This window comes from Pelodiscus sinensis, chromosome 1 (assembly GCF_049634645.1).
Source record: "Pelodiscus sinensis isolate JC-2024 chromosome 1, ASM4963464v1, whole genome shotgun sequence".
Classification (NCBI taxonomy): domain Eukaryota; kingdom Metazoa; phylum Chordata; order Testudines; family Trionychidae; genus Pelodiscus; species Pelodiscus sinensis.
This window is the reverse complement of record NC_134711.1, coordinates 147549774-147566762: the sequence shown is the minus strand read 5'-3', so window position 1 is coordinate 147566762 and position 16989 is coordinate 147549774. Positions and strand designations below refer to the sequence as shown.

Here is a 16989-nt window from a genome sequence, read left to right as displayed (position 1 = left end):
GGTGCATGCTGATTGCATGCAACATTGTGAGAGCTGTGCGCTCTCTCTGCACCCAGTCAAAATGCTGCCATGGTGCAAGCAGCACTCGTGGCCCACTCGCTAGCCTAGGTTGCCCCTCACTGGTGCAGAAAGACTCCAAGTCTCCCATGTATCTTCTATAGTCCTAAAGACTAGAGATGCCTGAGGACTCTTAGGCTACATCTACACTGCAGGCTTTTTGTGCAAGAATGGCTGTTCTTGAGCAAAAACTTGTCCGGTGTCTACACTGCACGCGCATTCTTGCGCAAGTAAATTTACAGTCCAGTGTCGGAAAATAGGGCTTCTTCCCGAAGAGTTATTCCTCTCCCCACAAGGAATAAGCCCTCTTGCTCAAGAGCTCTTCCACAAGAAGGCAGTGTAGACAGGCAACATGATTTCTTGCGCAAGAAAGCCCTATGGCTAAAATGGCCATCAGCTTTCTTGTGCAAGAGCGTGTCCACACTGCCATGGACACTCTTGCACAAAAGCACATCTCTTCCACAAAAGCACATGGCAGTGTGGACGCGCTCTTGTGGAAGACCTTTTGCACAAGAACTCTTGTGTAAAACAGTTCTTGCGCAAGAAGCCCGCAGTGTAGATGTAGCCATAATGAGGACACACTGTTGTGATTAATGTTCCAGTATGTGCTTGTATTCGAATTGGAGAGCCACTGAGGTGGGTGCTGATGAAGTTGCTTCTTTGGCTCTCTACCTCCCCAGAAACTTTAGTTATGCTTTTGAGGAAACCTTAAGCAGTTAAGGGAATCCACGTGAGAGCTTTGTGATTCAGCGAATGAAGCCCAGCCAAACTTCTCCCACTCCCATTTGTTTTGCACTAGTTAGGGTAGGTGCTCTTCATTCCAGAGAACACAGCTCCTGACCTGCTAGAGGATGTGGGGTCAGGCTGCTTTCTAGTGGCTACAGCTTGCAGGGGATAGAAACCCTGATAGGGCAACGATCAATGGCAATTCTTCTTTAGCTGAAGTATTTGAGACTTGTGTGATAGAAGGCCCTGAATTCTCCTCCCGCTGATGGCTGAAAGTGTTTAATCATACGGCCTCTCACGATGGGACAAATCTCAGTAGATTCCCGCCTGCCTCACCCTTCTGGGTTTATTATTAAATCAAGCCTTTGTTCTTCCATGGACCGTCCCTGTCAGCAGCACAAGATCTTGAGGAAAGCTTTGCGGAACTCGGTGTTAAAAGTTGTGTAGATGATGGGGTTGAGAGCGCTGTTTACATAACCAAGCCATGTGGTGGCACTGTAGAGCTCTGGGGTGATGTGACAAGCCTGGCAGTGGGTGTTCAGGATGTGGGTCATGAAGAATGGCAGCCAGCAGACTACGAATGTCCCTAGGGTTTAAAGGAAAGATGAGAGAACACATTGACTTTGGATTCATGCTGTTGCTCTGGGCTAAACGTTGCCCCCACTTATACCTATTCCAGACTGCGTTCTGCTACATGTGTGACTGGGCAAGTCACTTCACTGCTCCATGCCTTAATTTCCCCTTTTGTAAAGTGAGGTTCCCGAAACCTACCACAATTATGTTTCCTATATGCACATGTTCACCAACTCAGACGGGTTCCTGCTCTTTAAGGTTCATGTAATTCACTAAACTACAGAAACCAACAGAAACGTAGAGTCTGATTTAGAGAGAGAGAGACACACACTCATAATCTAAGGGACTTTTCTTATAGACACACACCTAGGATGATGGTGGTAAAAAATAAGCGATAATCAAAAGAATCACTGTCCAGATGGGCTCCCAAAAGTTGGGATGACTATCCAGAACTTTTAAGTAACCTTGCCCCTTGCCAGTTTCTTCTGCAAAAGAAGAGATCTTTCTGAATTTGGTGGAGCCACGACAATTCACACTGGCTGGAGCTTGCAGTTACAAAAGTCCCTTATATCACTTCACGCCAGTATTTTGAATGTCAATAGCATCTATCATGTGACGATCTGGAAGCACTCTCCAAACACACAGCCTCACTGAACCCCACCCCAGGATATGGTTAAACAAAATGCCCCTCACTCACCAAGAACAATAGCCAGCATCTGTGTGGCCTTCCTTTCTCTCAGCTGTACTGTCCGGGGCTGCTGGCTCGCTAGTCTCAAAGAGGTCAAGGTTTTGCCATTGCTGAGTTGATGCACCTCCAAGCCCTGGTTGCTGCTTCTCCTCTCTTCTTTTAGCTCATTTCCATTGGTCCCCACCCCGGAGAAGGAAGCTTGGTGGCAGAAGCTGCAGTACTGCTGCTGATCAGAGGGGGTCAGCAGCTTCTTTTCGGGAGAGAGCGCTTGGACTGGGGATTTTACCTGCAGACGGGCTGAGAGAGGGTCATGGTGCAAAGATTTCCTCTCTTTGTGCTCCTGAAAAGGAGGAATCCACAGAAAAGTCAGGTGCTATGGGTGAACAATACCGTGCCAGACCATATGTAAGGTGGGGCTCAAGGAGCACCTTGTTCCCTTTTGGTGGCAAGCAGTAGGCCTGAATCAATGCCTGGGATGCAAATTACCCAAACTTTGGGGAGATTCAGATCCATTCTTGGAGCTGGAGCTGAACTTTGCACCCTGTCTCACAGTGGGACAACCTGGAATCCTGAATCTCTACTTTGCTCTGAGGCCTAGATCCTCAAAGGTGTTCAGACTTCTAACATCTATTAGTATCAGTGGAAGTTAGGAGACTATATTCCTTTGTGGAGCTATGCCTCAGCTTTATCTTTAATGGGATGGACAAGAGACCCAGATGTGAACCTTCCACTTCCCTATCACCCGACTTTGGAGCGTATTATGCTTAGTGGTATTCCCTGCCTCTCCTCATCCATATTTTCCAGTTGTGAGAACGGTTGCCAGGTGGTTTCAGAAAACATACAGAACAACAACAAAAAAAGCATGCCAGGAAAAAGTTTGTTGAGCAACAAAAAAACAAAAACAAAACAAAACAAAAAAACACTGTGGCCCCTTTAAAAACCACGTGGTGAGGCTTTTTGGCCCTAACAGGCTGATGGCAGCCACCCGCCATCTTGCCTCCTTGCGCCGGGCCAAACAGCTCCCCCGTAAGCACTAGGGTTGTCAGGCTGCTTCCGTATTGAGCTGGACAGCCTGGGATTTTTGCCTCCTGGCTGGGAAAAAATCAGAAAGTGCCAGATAACAGCAACAAAAAAAGGTGTCCAGTATTTTCTGAATTTTTTTACCAGACAGGAGGCGAAAATAACAGACTGTCTGGTTCAATACCGGACACCTGGCAACCCTAGTTGTGAGAAAACCTCACATGTTAATGTCATCTTGTGGAGTCACATACAGAGCAGAGCAAGCAGAATTCTGTAGATGTTTGCCCCTTGGAGCCTGCTAGGTGAGGAGCCCGATAGCAGTTTACAGTCTCTGAGACCCTGATAATTCAAGTATCCTTAAACAATGAAAAAAAAGTCAGCATGCGTCAGGGTCATTCTGTCACAGTTCTGAAAAAAACATTGATTTGTGCTGTGCCCTTTTCTGCTGTGATGGTCTTGGAGAGTGGAGATATGGGTACAAGTTCAAGAACAGCATCCTCCCCTTTGAGGACTGGGCAAGGCTTTGCATAAAAGCCCATAATCTGCTGAGCAACAGGAGGGATTTTTCTTCCTCGGGGCCTGGCACTGAATGTCTTGACTCCTACCCCCTCCCTGACTGAGCAGCAAGAGCCGAACTCAGGTTTCCGACATAGCAATGGAAAGTGCAAAGCAATAGGTCCTCAGGGTCAGTGCAAGGGATGGGAGGGGAGGCAGTGAAGGCCCTGACATTTGATGAGTTCACATTGCTTTCGCGTGAGTCTTACTTGCTGTGTGTAATGGGCTTTGACACTGATGCTATGGCTGCCCTGCCTGGAGAGGCTTCGTTTCCTCTGTCTCTGCCTCAGCACAAAATAAATCCGGAGATAAAGCAGCAGAGTGACCACGAAGGGAAGGTAGAAGGATACCACTGAGGAATAGATGACAAAATCAGGGTTGGATATGGAACAGACACTAGGATCCCCTGGAGGAAAGAGAGAGAGAGCAGAAAGAGGTTAGGCTGCTATGCACTTTAGGATGTTTTGGTGCACATCAAGGTGAACCAGTGTATGGCTAATGGGCCAAAAGTGGCCTGTATTTAATTCAGCCTAGGGCAGTGTTTCTTAAACTGTGTTCCGTGGCACACCAGTGTGCCGTGAGGCAGTCGGAGCTGTGCTGCAGAGAACAACAGATTTCAAAATGGCCACCCCTAAAGGGGCAGGCAACTTTTTTTTTTCTCGATAACTTTCCCTCGACTCTTTTTTTTTGTTCAACAAAAAATCCTTGGTGTTCCTCATAAAAAAATTATTGTTTGGTGTTCCTCAGTCTTAAAAAGTTTAAGAAACACTGGCCTAGGGCCTACATCACACAAATACAGCTCTAGAGATATAGGTCAGCATGACAAGTTACATCTTGGCCTGTCTTGCCTGCCTATCTATCTGCTCATCACAGTGGTATATGAATGCCTCCACTCTCTGGGTAAAGTCTAGGGTGAGCTGATCAAGCACAGATCAGTGGACTAGAACAGCAGCAGGTCCCAAAGTCCAATGCCAAACTGCAGAATGTCCTCAAATATAGGATCTCCTTGCGAATTAAATCCTTGCCCTTATTTAGATGCAGGATTTGTAGCTGTCAACAGCTGCCTTTGACAGACTTTGTAGGCCACATTTGGCCATTGAGCCACACTTTGGGCACCCCCCATATCTAATTCTGCTCTGGAAATTGTTACCTGTGGTATTGAAGCCAAACAGGAGGGGGCAGGACACAGCAAATGCCAGCATCCAGACCATCCCGATCATAATGGAAACCCTCTTGCAGGACTTCTTCCCTGTGCCGCACTGATACTGAACTGGCATCACCACAGCCGTGTACCTGCAAAAGGAATCCGCTCCAGAGAGGGAAAGGAGGTGGAAAGGAAAGGAGAAAAGGATCAAAACAAAGGGCCCAGATTTGACAGGAAGGAACAAAGGCAGTGTGGGAATGGGAATAGGATAGTGAAAGTAGTGGATATAGGAGAGGGGGAGAGAACCAGAAGATTGAATAATGGGAACAAAGTTTTAAAATGGCAGTAAGCAGGGTGGGAACAGGAGCAACAGAAACAAGAGGAAAGCAGATGGTCATTTATCATACCAAGGATAAAATGTTGATTGAACAGCTGATATTGCCCCAGTGGTGAAACAGAATGTTAGAATGGAGGCTGCCAGCTGCGGATGCCATGAGAACTGGGGAAGCTCTCACATCTGGAAACTCAGAGCATGAGCCAACTCATTGATCCTGTCAATGATATCCATGAGAAGACTCCCACCAACTTCAGTGGACTTCGGACCAGGCCCCCTATGAGGCTGGTTTTGCACGGTTTCCTCTGAATCATCTCAGAAGGGGAATGGCAGGATGTGTTTCTAACCCCCAGCGCCAACCCCAGGGAGCTTCAGTTCCCTAAAGCTGCATCTCCCGAGGCCTCTGCTGAGTTTTGTGGCCATCTTTATCACCAGCACCCAGCCACAGATGCTCACTGGAAGTTGTTTTAAATAATAATCCCTTGAGTCCCACAATATAACCAATCATCTGCTCCACTTCAGGGTGCATTACAACTATGGCAAGACCAGAGAGCATGTCAAGATAATTTTTCTCTTTTTTTGCTGTGTTTATGAAAACCTTACAGGGGAGACTTTCACAGGCAAAAGGCACTGTAAGTGCCTGCTCCCATTGAAAGTCGATGGGCGTTAAATGCCTAACTCACTCCCCCCTCTATTATCGAGGCCTGGGATGACACCCCCGATCATTTTCCTTGAACAAGCTGTTTCTTTTCCTCTGTTTCCCTGCCTTTTCATAGCTCTTTCCGGCGGGGACTGTGCCATCTTTTGTGTTTGCACAGCATCTAGCACATGGGAGGCGTGATTGTAGCAGCAATACTAGTTTTAATGATGATGGTGGCTGGAGATTTTTAAGAAAGGACTCTCGTAAGTGTCTGGTGTTTAGACAAGATATCGATACCCAACCATTACGCAGGCACATCCAGCCTGCTGTCCCTTCCAGGCCCAGTGCCAAGACCTACCCCGAATTTCATGTTAATCTTCTTGGCTCCTACCTGTCAATGCTGATGGCACAGAGGTTTAAAATGCTAGCTGAGCACATCATCACGTCCATGGTGACAAAGATGTCACAGCAGGCACGGCTGAAATTCCAGACTCCTCCAGTCACCTGAGCATCAATTTCAGAATATTAGCCTTGCTTCACACTGGTTACTAATGTATTGCACTTCTATTCACCCTTCCATCTGAGGATATCAAAGGCCTGTAGGAACATTATTGTTGCATTATTATGCCTTTTTTTACAGAGGAGGAAACCGAAGCCTGAAATGTTTAAGCAATTTGCCCCAAATCACACAGTAATAGACCAAGAATAGCACCCAGGAGTCCTAATTTCCCATTCCACTGCTCTGTGTGTTCTGCAAGGAAATGAAGGTGAGAAAATTAAGAGAAAACTGCCCCTGCGTCAACATGTTAGCATGAAGACAGCCTTGGAAATTGAATTACAACTGATGTAATACATAGGTCCTCTGTTTAAGGAAAATCGCAGACAAAGCAAATAAAAAATGAGTGGCTAAGAATATTTCCCAGCTTGGTTTCTGGAATTATTACAGAGCCAATGAATTGGAAAAGTGACTCTGTTGCCCAGGGCTTCTGCATATTCATATGTCATGCAGATTCTTCTGGGATCCAGTTACTTCTCCAGGATCTTGTCTGAAATCTTATTTTACTTGTTCTAAAGAAGGGCCTGAGCTGCCAATGTTATTAGATCGGAATGTTATTAGATCTATTTGAATGTTATTAGATCTGAATCCAAACTTTCCCAGAATTCAAAGGATGGTGAAATTTGAGGTTTTCTATTTTCCTTTCCTTTACATTTAAAATATAATGTTGAATATGTGCAATAATGTTCTGGAGGTGACCAGTAATGGGTAAATCGTATGCTCAGCCCAACTTTTCAAGATTTTAGTGAGAATTTTTTTTCAAATTATGCACACAGTGTGGCATATAAATGCCTGTTTTATCTAGCTCAGCACCAGTGCAGAGGCTCAATTACAGGATTATAATAATGTCATCTTTACGTGCTAGTGTCAGGAGGTTGAATCTACAAGAGGAGCTTTGGGAATTTTGAACATACCAAAGGTCAGATGTGAACACCTCCTAGATTTAGATACTGAAGAACAAGCCATAGCTCCTTGGATCATTCATTGTCTCCAGAGTTGTAATAAAGACTCATGTCACTGATTCACCTCTGACAGTGAATCCAGGCAAGATAGACAGATTGCCACCTCCACTGGCTAAGTTGTAAAGCACTAAGGATCATTAAGCTCCGTGGAGCCCTTGAAGAACCGTCCATTATTGGACCTGTAATGAAATTGTTGCTAGCAGATCCTGAACTGTGATCCACAGAAAATCAAGGGCATACTCAGGATCACAGTTCAGGATCTGCACGAGTCTCATCCACTTCAATGCAATGACAGCAGTAATGACCAGGAGCACTTGATCAGGCTGTTGTGACCTTTCCTGTCAGATGTGGTTCATTGCAATGTGCTTTACACCTGAAAACCCTTTGGCCAAATCAGCAAAGTGCAGAATGTGGCTGCCAGCTCTTTGAATTGGGGCTTAGAGAGCACATTGTCCCTGCTGCTCTGTGATCTGGACTGGCTCCCAGTTAATTTCTGGGATATGTTGGGTTTAAATGATAAATCCTCAAACAGGATGGGGGTGCTGGTTATTGCAGCAGCTTCCTCCTACCATGGGCGATCTCTTGACAGCTCTGATCAGCAAAGGTACTCAGGTTTGCTATCCCCCAGTTGACATGGAAAGAGGATGGAGGTGGGGCATTTGACTCCAGAAGTAATTTTCTTCGTTGTTCCACAGGAGCCAGAAATTGTTAATTTTCAGTCATGGTACAAAGACCATCCATTCTTCCAGGCTTTTTCCTGGGGAGGAGGGAAGTTGAGTGGGTGATAGAGAATCCAAGTCCAGGTGAGATCAGGAGGTGTTGGATCTGGACATTGAGTTATATTTTTACACTGACACCATTTTTAGATTACTCAAAAACAAATTAAATGAATGTTGACCCTAGAGGGGCCAGCTTTAGGGCTGACACGGTTGTTCAGGCTCCATTGTCCCTTCAGTCCCTGAACTGTGTGCTGAAACTGCCAGCAAGGAGTGGCTACTGTGAGATGGACAGCTGCTCACTACAAAGTGTAATAAGTCAGTGAAGAGCAATTGGATTTTAACCAATTGTTAGTCACTGCTGATGAACGGCTTTTCTCATGTGTAATTATCATTCGAACCAGCAACCTAGCACTTCAAAGTCTCTGTAGCTAGCATAGGCCTCTAGTACTTCTCTCCCTCCCCCAAGCAGCTAATGAACCTAGCCTCCTGATTGGTTGAAGACTCCAACAGGCACTTTCTTAACACCTGGAGCAGGGCTGGCTCTCTAGTTGTTCAGTACAGCTCTGTACTTGCAGCTGTGTTTCTAGTGCTGGTGCCTGCTGTGTCTCTGGTTCTGACTCTTGGGCCTTGCTTCTGGCTTTCTCCCTGGACTTGGTAACTGGGCTCCTCATTTGGGTCTTAGCCATGAGGCCTGATCAAGCAGTAAGCCAGCCGCCTGTCCTGGCCATTAGGTAAGGCTGCCCACAGCATGCTTCTTAAGACCTATGCCTTTCTCCATGCTGGAAAAGGGAGAGGGAGCTTTCAAAAAATAAAACCAAGTGACTGTGTTACCTATGGGAGCATGGTATGGCTGTAATAATCACCTCTGCTTCCCAGCTATTGGGCTGGAGTGAGGTCTTGTTCCCCAGCTTTTGCTGCCTTAGTGGCCTGTGTAGGAGAGGAAACCAGGAAGATGCTTGGCATCCGTAAACTAAATATAATCAGATGAGCAAAGGATGGCACAGTTAGTGCCAGGGTCTCAGTTTATCCTCCGGAGCAGTGGTTCTCAAAGTGTGCTCTGTGACTATCTTGCAATGGCCTTGGCCCTCTCCTGCAGTGGGGAGCCTGTGCTGGTGCTCCAGCCACCCACCACAGCTTGCAAAGTTGGTGCGAGTGTGCCATCCTCCTGCTGTGCGGGAGAGGGGGAGCCCCAAGTCTTGTGGGTCTGATCTGGCTTGTGGAGGGAAGGAAACGGCTCTGTGCACTGCCACTCCCGGCTGGGGAAACAGCCATTCCCCAGCTCCTACCGCGTTTTAAATTGCAGCACGTTAGAAGGGTTTGGTCCGGGGACTGAGTCAGGTTATTTGCTCACCCAGCTCCTCCTAGTCTCTTCATTTAAAATGTAGTAGGAGCCAGGTGGGCAGGCAGCCCTGCTTAGTCTCTCCTTGTGCTGGGTCTGGGACCAAATCCTGCTGTGACTCTGCAATTTAAAATGCAGCAGGGAGCAGGCTGCCCAGCTCTTGCTGCATTTTACATTGCAGAGCCACAGCAGGGTTTAGTCCCAGTGTGAGCCTGGACTGAGCTAGGCAACCTGCTCAGCTGGCAGCAGCCCCTGTTGATAGGAGGTCCCAGCAGGGAGTTGGGACCTCCCACAAACAGGGGCTGCTGCTGGAGCAGCCTTCCTCCCTCCTTTTGCCCCCCCCCCCCCCGCACTGCTGCCTCTGCAGCAGTGGGGAGGGAGGTGGCACCACAGACAGTGCTGGGGGAACTGGCTCCTGTTCTCTCTCTTCCCCCCCCCCCCCCCACCTTACTGCCTCTGAGATAGAGGCAGCAAGGGAGGGGGGAAATGTGAGTAGTTGACTCAACTAGTTGATTACTCACTTAGAGCCTTAGGCCAGACCCCTCCCACCTTCACCCTGCTCCTACACCTTCCCTTTCACCCAGATCTAGCATTCCCTGTCCCCCTTTAGACCCATTTTGTCATCATGGGTGGCTATTTGGAGGTCCGTGGAAAGGTTTGTGTTGAGCAGGGTGGGCCATGAGCCAAAAACTTTGAGACCCCCTGTTCCAGAGGGGAAGCCTGTGGGGAGAAGTAAGGAGGAATCCAAATTCTCATTGCAGGAGGTTAGATTTGCCCTCCTTTTGCAGAAGGACTGGGGGGTTCAGCTTCCAAACTCTGCAGATTTCCTGAAATCCAAGGGGATCCTGGATATCAAGCAGACATTTGCACTGGCCCCCTGCCAACCTGCCCTAGCTTCCTGATAAGCATGGCTTCAAGGACTCCTCAAGAGACAGCTGCATCCCCATAAGGGGATGCAGCACAGCAGAGCGGCTCTGCAGGAAAGCTAATGAGGAATCGGAGTGTAATTAATTTCCCTTCCCACTTCCTGTGGAGTAAGTATGGAGTGATGGGCTCTCTCTTATCCCCAGTCTGCATCCGAACTTCCAGATTCCACAGAAAGTGATGCGTGAGGTCTGAAGCACAGAATGATGGTGTTACGAAGGTGGCTTCCTACCCCTTGATGGGCAAAGGTGTCCAATTCCCTTCCTCAGGAACACTAACGCAAGGTCAGTCAGTAAGTGGTGCTGTTGTTAATCTTTGCTTCCAATGTAACAGACAGTATGGAAAGTGCAGAAATCTAGAAAGCAAATGAGGAGGCAATTCTCTGAAAGGAAACCACTCTGCTGCTTAGGGATTTTAGTTACCGAAAACTGCTTAAGTGACTAGAACATTTAGCATCTGTTCAACTCCCTTTCAAAGTCCTACTGCCCAATATCTGAAAAATCTTGTTGTTATTCACTAGCTGTTTTGTGTTTCCTGTTAGCATTCCAGCAGTCTCTCAACCTTTTTTTTTATAAAGTACCCCTTTAAAAAACCCCAAAACTATAAGTACCCCCAGTACCTACAGTTTTCAGACACACAAATATTTTTCTACCATTGCAACATATTTGTTTAAATAACTTAATTGTAGCCGGGTGGGTGATGACATTTTTGGGTGTAAAAAGTACAAAAATAATAAAGCACTGTAGAACTTAAAACAATTCAGTTTTCTCCAAACTTCAGTTATGTTGACGTATCTCCCCTCCCCCCTCACACACACACTTCTCTTGAGCACCCCTAAGGGTACTCGTACCACTGGTGGAGAGACACTGCCTGCAGAGATGTGCAAACAGGTTAGAAACAGAGCTGGGCTAAATACAGTGTTCTATTGTGCTAGCTGGTGCTTTTCATGAAAGCGAAGATTCTTACCTAATCATGAGTCTCCTGGAGACCCACAAGATGAGAATCTTAGTTTTCATTAGGGGTACGTCTAGACTACATGCCTCTGTCACCAGAGGCATGTAGGTTAGGCTACCAGGCATAGGAAAATGAAGCGGCGATTTAAATAATCGCTGCTTCATTTAAATTTACATGGCTGCCACGCTGAGCCGACAAACAGCTGATCAGAGCGATAGTCTGGACGCGCGGGTGTCGACATCAAAGGCATTTGTCGACCACCCAGGTATACCTCCTGGGATGAGGAGGCGACAAATGCCTTTGATGTCGACACCCGCATGTCCAGACTACAGCGCTGAGCCGACAAACAGCTGATCAGCTGTTTGTCGGCTCAGCTCGGCAGCCATGTAAATTTAAATGAAGCGGCGATTATTTAAATCGCCGCTTCACTTTCCTATGCCTGGTAGCCTAACCTACATGCCTCTGGTGACAGAGGCATGTAGTCTAGATGTACCCTAAGTTTCTAGCCCATATGGCTGTGGAGAAAAGCCTGAAAGCCCCGATGGTTCAGATTATGATACTAGAAAACAGACTCTGCAAGTTATTTTTTTAAATCTAAATTTGTAAGCCGATGTAATGATATTTTGAGACCAAACTAATGATTTTATTGTTAATATGTGAAGTTGATAATATTGAAACCCTTTTTGTAATTCTGTTGCAAAAGTTATCTGGTTTCACAGTTTGATGCAAACACACAACTCATTGCAAGTCTGTCGTAAGATCTGTGAGGGTTCAGAAGCCTTTCACCAGAAGTCAGGGGTTTGCATCAAAGCCAGGTGCAGATGACACAGTTGACATTTGTATGTCCAATGTGGTAGCTTCCAAAGTTCTGGGCTCATTAGCACAGAATGCTGGGAACATGAACCACTGGAAGTGAAAAATGAAGAGACTCTTGGCAGAAAAGACTCTGAAGTGCAATCTCTCAGGGTCACACATTCAGACTAGACTGACTACATACCGAGATATCTAGCATATCGAAGAGGGGTGTCTGTCAGATCAAAGTGATGGGTTGAAATGTGTTCTCGTTTGTCCCAATCAGCACTTGTAAATGTGGAGTAACTCCATTGAAGTCAAGAGGAGTTACTCAATATTTATCCAGGGGTAGCTGAGACCAGAATTTGACACAGATTATTACATCTGAAAAAAAATATAGACCTAATTTGCTTTTTTGCTATGTTTGATTGTTCTTTATTTCTATTCCATTTAGCTTCATTAATGAAACTAGAATTTGCCAGTTTGCCTTTCTGATTCACATATGCTAGTGGGATATTTATGACCTTCCTAGTGTCTTTCATCTGAGGATCTCAAAGCATTTCATAACAATTAACTAACTTAGTCTTCACAATCACCCTTGTGAATTAAGTGGGTATTAACTCCATTTCACAGATGGAGAACCTAAGACACACATGGGTGAGTGGAAGACAGGCTTCTGAGATCACATAGTGAGGCAATGACATGCTTGGGAATGGAGCCCCTAGGTGAAATCATGGCAAAACTTGTACTGGCTTCAGATTTAACTACCTGTCCAATGCTTTATCTGCAAGACACAATGTAAGGTTTAGATTTTCCAACACTGTTGGAAATATTGCAGTGAAAGGTATTGAATTGATAGCCATGGAGAGACCCAAAAAAAGGTAGAAAGTATAAATGGAAAAAAATTAATGTGAATGTCTCAAACAGTTTGAATGATAGGGTTGCATTCTTATATAGAACCAAATAGTATGTCTATCTGCAGATTTGGGAAGTTGTATCTGGGCATTGATTCCCTCTCAAGGAGTCCAGGAGCAATGATGAACCGCATAAAAACACGAATTTAAGAGTTGCTTTGATACCAGGGAGCAAACATGCACCCTTAGTTGAAAGCTATTGTTGACTTGATTTTCTACTTTATTGTGCTTTTCATTGTCAATTAGTCTTATCTCTCTTATTCCAACTTGGCTTCCACCATCTGATCTGCATCTGGACTGCAAACTCTACCAGATACTGGTGATAGCTACCTTCTGCATCTGGGGAAAAGTTGCTGGGTATCATTGGTATTCTGATGTTTGCCTTTACAGAGCTATAAGAGATGAAAGACTGTGCTGTAGGACTCCAGGACAGAGAGGCCATCAAAGGGACAAACAGTTGCCCACCCCCAAAAGCATAGTATGCCCACACCTTGAATACTACATACAGATGTGGTCGCCTCATCTCAAAAAACATATATTGGCATTGAAAAATATATTGGCATTCGGAGAAGAGCAACAAAAATGATTAGGGGTTTGGAACAGGTCTCATGAAAAGAGATTAAAAAGACTTTGACTTTTCAGCTTAAAAAAGGGGGGGATATGATAGAGGTCTATAAAATCATTACTGATGTGGAAAAAGTGAAGAAGGAAAACGTATTTACTTGTTCTCATAACGTAAGAACTAGGGTTCACCAAATGAAATTAACAGGTAGCAGGTTTAAAACAAACAAGAGGAAGTCTGTCTTCACACAGCACACAGTCAACCTGTGGAACTCCTTGCCAGAGGAGGTTGTGAAGACCAGGACTTTAACAGGGTTCAAAAAAGAACTAGATAAATTCACGGCGGTTAGGTCCATCAATGGCTATTAGCCAGGATGGATAGGAATGGTGTCCCTAGCCTCTGTTTGTCTGGAAATAAATGACAGGAGAGGGATCTATTATGATGATCTGTTGTGCTCACTCCCTCTGGGGCATCTGGCATTGACCACTGTTGGCAGAAAGATACTGGGCTTGATGGACCTTTAGTCTGACCCAGTATGGCTGTTATGTTCTTATTCTGAGATGTCAGACCATTTCATCTACCTCTGTGGCTCCAAAACTACATGGAGGTTCCACTCATGTGAACAGCAGCTCACTATCAATAGGATGAAAGGGTGAGGTTTTTTGTTTTTTGAAGGATCGATCAGTAAATGGGACTGGACCTTATTCAGTTCCCTCAGGAAATCATCAATCACTGCAGTGAATGGATGTTTTCTGTGCCTAAAAACCTGACTGGCTGGGCTCCAAGAATTTGAGGCTTTACAATGCTGCCATGGTTGGCCTGCTACCATCATCTCTGAAGCTTTCTCAGAAAGGCTGAATGACATTGGGCAAGGACAATAGGATCCAGAGTTAATTTCTTGTGCAGGGATCAGGGCACAGGTTGGGTGAAAGCTGCCTATTTAAAAAAATGTTACCAAGTGCTTTGGGGTAACAAATGACTTGTAAATATAAATCCTTCAGTCACCTTTGGTTGTACCATAAATCGTGACACACATGGCAGTAGGCTTCTGATGTGCCTTGGCTGTTCCTAAGGGGATGCAGAGCCTGAGGCTCTGCCCCTGCTCCACCCATGCTTTGCCCCCTTCCTTGAGCTTCATTGGCCCAGGGGTTATGGGGCATGGCATGGGGAGGCAGCAGGGGTCCCCCTCGGCACTAAGCATGGCAGTGGAGAATAGGAGCAGCCTGGCAGCCTTCTCTGCCCCATTGTTCTGCCCTCCAGCCTGCTGTGCTCCGCTTCTCCATGGCAGCAGGAAGTGGAGGGCCCTGGGGCAGGGGTGCTCTCCTGCCCGCTGCTGTGGGAAAATGGAGCACAGATCTCCAGGGAGAGGGTGGCATGGCAGAGAAGAGAAGACTGCCAGTCTGCTCCAGATCCCACTGCCACAATGAGTATGGGGGGTTGACCCCTTCTGCCACCCTGTGCCAGGCTCTCTAATCCCCCAGGTCCCTCCTTTTAGTAGGATAGTTGAGGCATCCATCATGGGGACCCCCCCCCCCCCAAGCGTGGGGCTGGCGCAGCAACCCCAGTTATTTAGGGTCGATGTTTGCCAAGACCAGCTATCCCTGGTCTTGGCAAACATAGACCCAAAATTGCATTGTTAAACAAAATGCAACAGTCACCCTCATACTAAGGAATGATGCTCACAGGTGGGAGATTGAAGCCAACAGGTTGGGTAATCTACAAACAGAAAAATCCACCTTCTGTCTTTGAGTTTCTCACTTTTATATTACTAGATGCATAGAAGTGCTGTGTAGTGATCAAAGTAGTAGATTGGGAGTCAGGAGGATTCCTGAGTACTCTTGGTTGTCTTCCTTTGGATAAGGCACTTTACTTCTGTGTTCCAACAGTGTAAAGATTTTTCTTTTGTGCTGCTACAAAGTGGACCATCTTCCCATTCTTAAGCTGTTCCCACAAATAATTCTGCATTGAGATAGAATTCACACTCCAACATGCCTCTGATCCCTGATCCATAAAATGTGGATAACACAAGGACTGCCAAACTCATTAATGCTTACAGAGCACTCTTCATCCTGGGATATCAAGATACTGTATGTGCAGATTGTTACTGGTCTGAAGTGAGGAGAGTTTTCTAGCAGCATTTCTCTTCCACTATTAAATTCCATTCATCTGGTCTCTCTCTCCTGAGCATTTTTTTTCTTTATTACACTTTATTTTGCCCCTCTTTTTTTTTCCCCCTCCATTCCATCTGTTTTCTCCTTTTGAGATCATAGATATCACACCTTAATACTAGATATCCCTTATGTTAGCAACGGGATAGTTTTATACAGATTTTTCTTTATTTTGCTATTAACGTAATTACAAATGTGATGTGGCATGCAACATGGTATTCTGCCATTTCTGATCCACTGTGATGTGTCAAATGACCATCGGTGTTGCTATTCATATCACCTCTGAATAGAGCAGGTTCTTTATGGTGATTGTGCAGTCCACATCAGTTTAGGAGAATGACACGGACAATTTAAAGGAAACATTAATGGAATAACAGCCTCCAAAACCTTTGTAGGTTTAGCCGGACTTAATGACTATAATCAATGCACGTAAGTTACAATTGTTACATATCTCATACGTCGTTCTCGCTGAACTTGTGCAAAAATAGCTTTAAAAAGCCCCACATGTCACAAACCATCATGGATTTCCATCAATAAAAGTGAGTGAGCCAGGAGTGGCCCAATAGTTTGTGCTCTACGCTTCTGTATGAGGGAGCTTGAATTCTAGGGTCTGATTCTCCATTGCTCTGCACCACATGTAGTCATTTACACCCATTCTAAGCCAAAAGGTACAATTTTCTATCCATTTAGCATTGATGTGTTTGCCTGCAAGGGAACCAGGACAATGGAAAGTCAGGCTTCCATCTCCTCCCCCGCTCTACCCGCCTGTGCTAGCAGGGCTTAGAAATTATTGCCAGCCCCAGCAATAAACCCCATTAGCTCTCTGCTACACTTTGTAGGAAATCTGTATTCAGCTTCTTTCTCCTGGCCTCTTGCTACTCTAGCTCACCAGAAGGTGGGGCCAGTCTGGACCTTGGGCTCAGCTTGTGAAAATACAGGAATGGGGAATGTTCAACAGTGATATTCCTGCCTGATTCAGGAGAGGCCTCTGTGTAAATGCCCCAAAGTGGTGATGCTATTTAAACACGGCAGTGTGAGCTAAGATGTACTCACCTCCAGGTATACCACCCACGGCATCACCAGCATGGCCACCAGCAAGTCGGCTACAGCCAGGCTCACCACCAGGTAATTCGTTGTGGTTTGCAAGGTGCGTTCTCTTAGCACTGCCAAGCAGACCAGCACGTTCCCAAAGACGATGGCCAGAATCAGGGTGCAGTAGCAGAGGGGGTAGTAGGTATGGGAGTGTGGCAAGCCAGGCTCTGTCGAGTTTTCCTGCTGATGTGCGACTGAGCTAGTGATGTTGAGGTAGCTGTTGACTCTCGCGAAGAGCGCCATTGCGAGGCAGAGGGAGAGCTGAAAATA

General features: G+C 46.0%; 1 protein-coding gene and 1 long non-coding RNA gene across 2 annotated transcripts in view; one reads left to right on the top strand and one right to left on the bottom strand.

The window, feature by feature from the left end:
* Nucleotides 1–570: 570 nt before the first annotated feature.
* Nucleotides 571–16962, bottom strand: DRD3 (dopamine receptor D3). Its single transcript, XM_006112237.4, has 6 exons — nucleotides 16681–16962; nucleotides 6129–6241; nucleotides 4770–4912; nucleotides 3829–4025; nucleotides 2054–2384; nucleotides 571–1369 (listed from the first exon to the last, which is right to left on the bottom strand). Exons 1-6 carry the CDS (start codon nucleotides 16960–16962, stop codon nucleotides 1173–1175), a joined length of 1263 nt encoding a protein of 420 aa, XP_006112299.3. The 3' UTR covers nucleotides 571–1172.
* LOC142819417 (uncharacterized) overlaps nucleotides 8189–16989 on the top strand; it is a 43862-nt gene continuing 35061 nt past the window's right edge. Inside the window, exons 1-2 of the long non-coding RNA XR_012897300.1 lie at nucleotides 8189–8705; nucleotides 10384–10521. This is a non-coding gene — a long non-coding RNA (uncharacterized LOC142819417). The remainder of the gene's footprint in view (nucleotides 8706–10383; nucleotides 10522–16989) is intronic.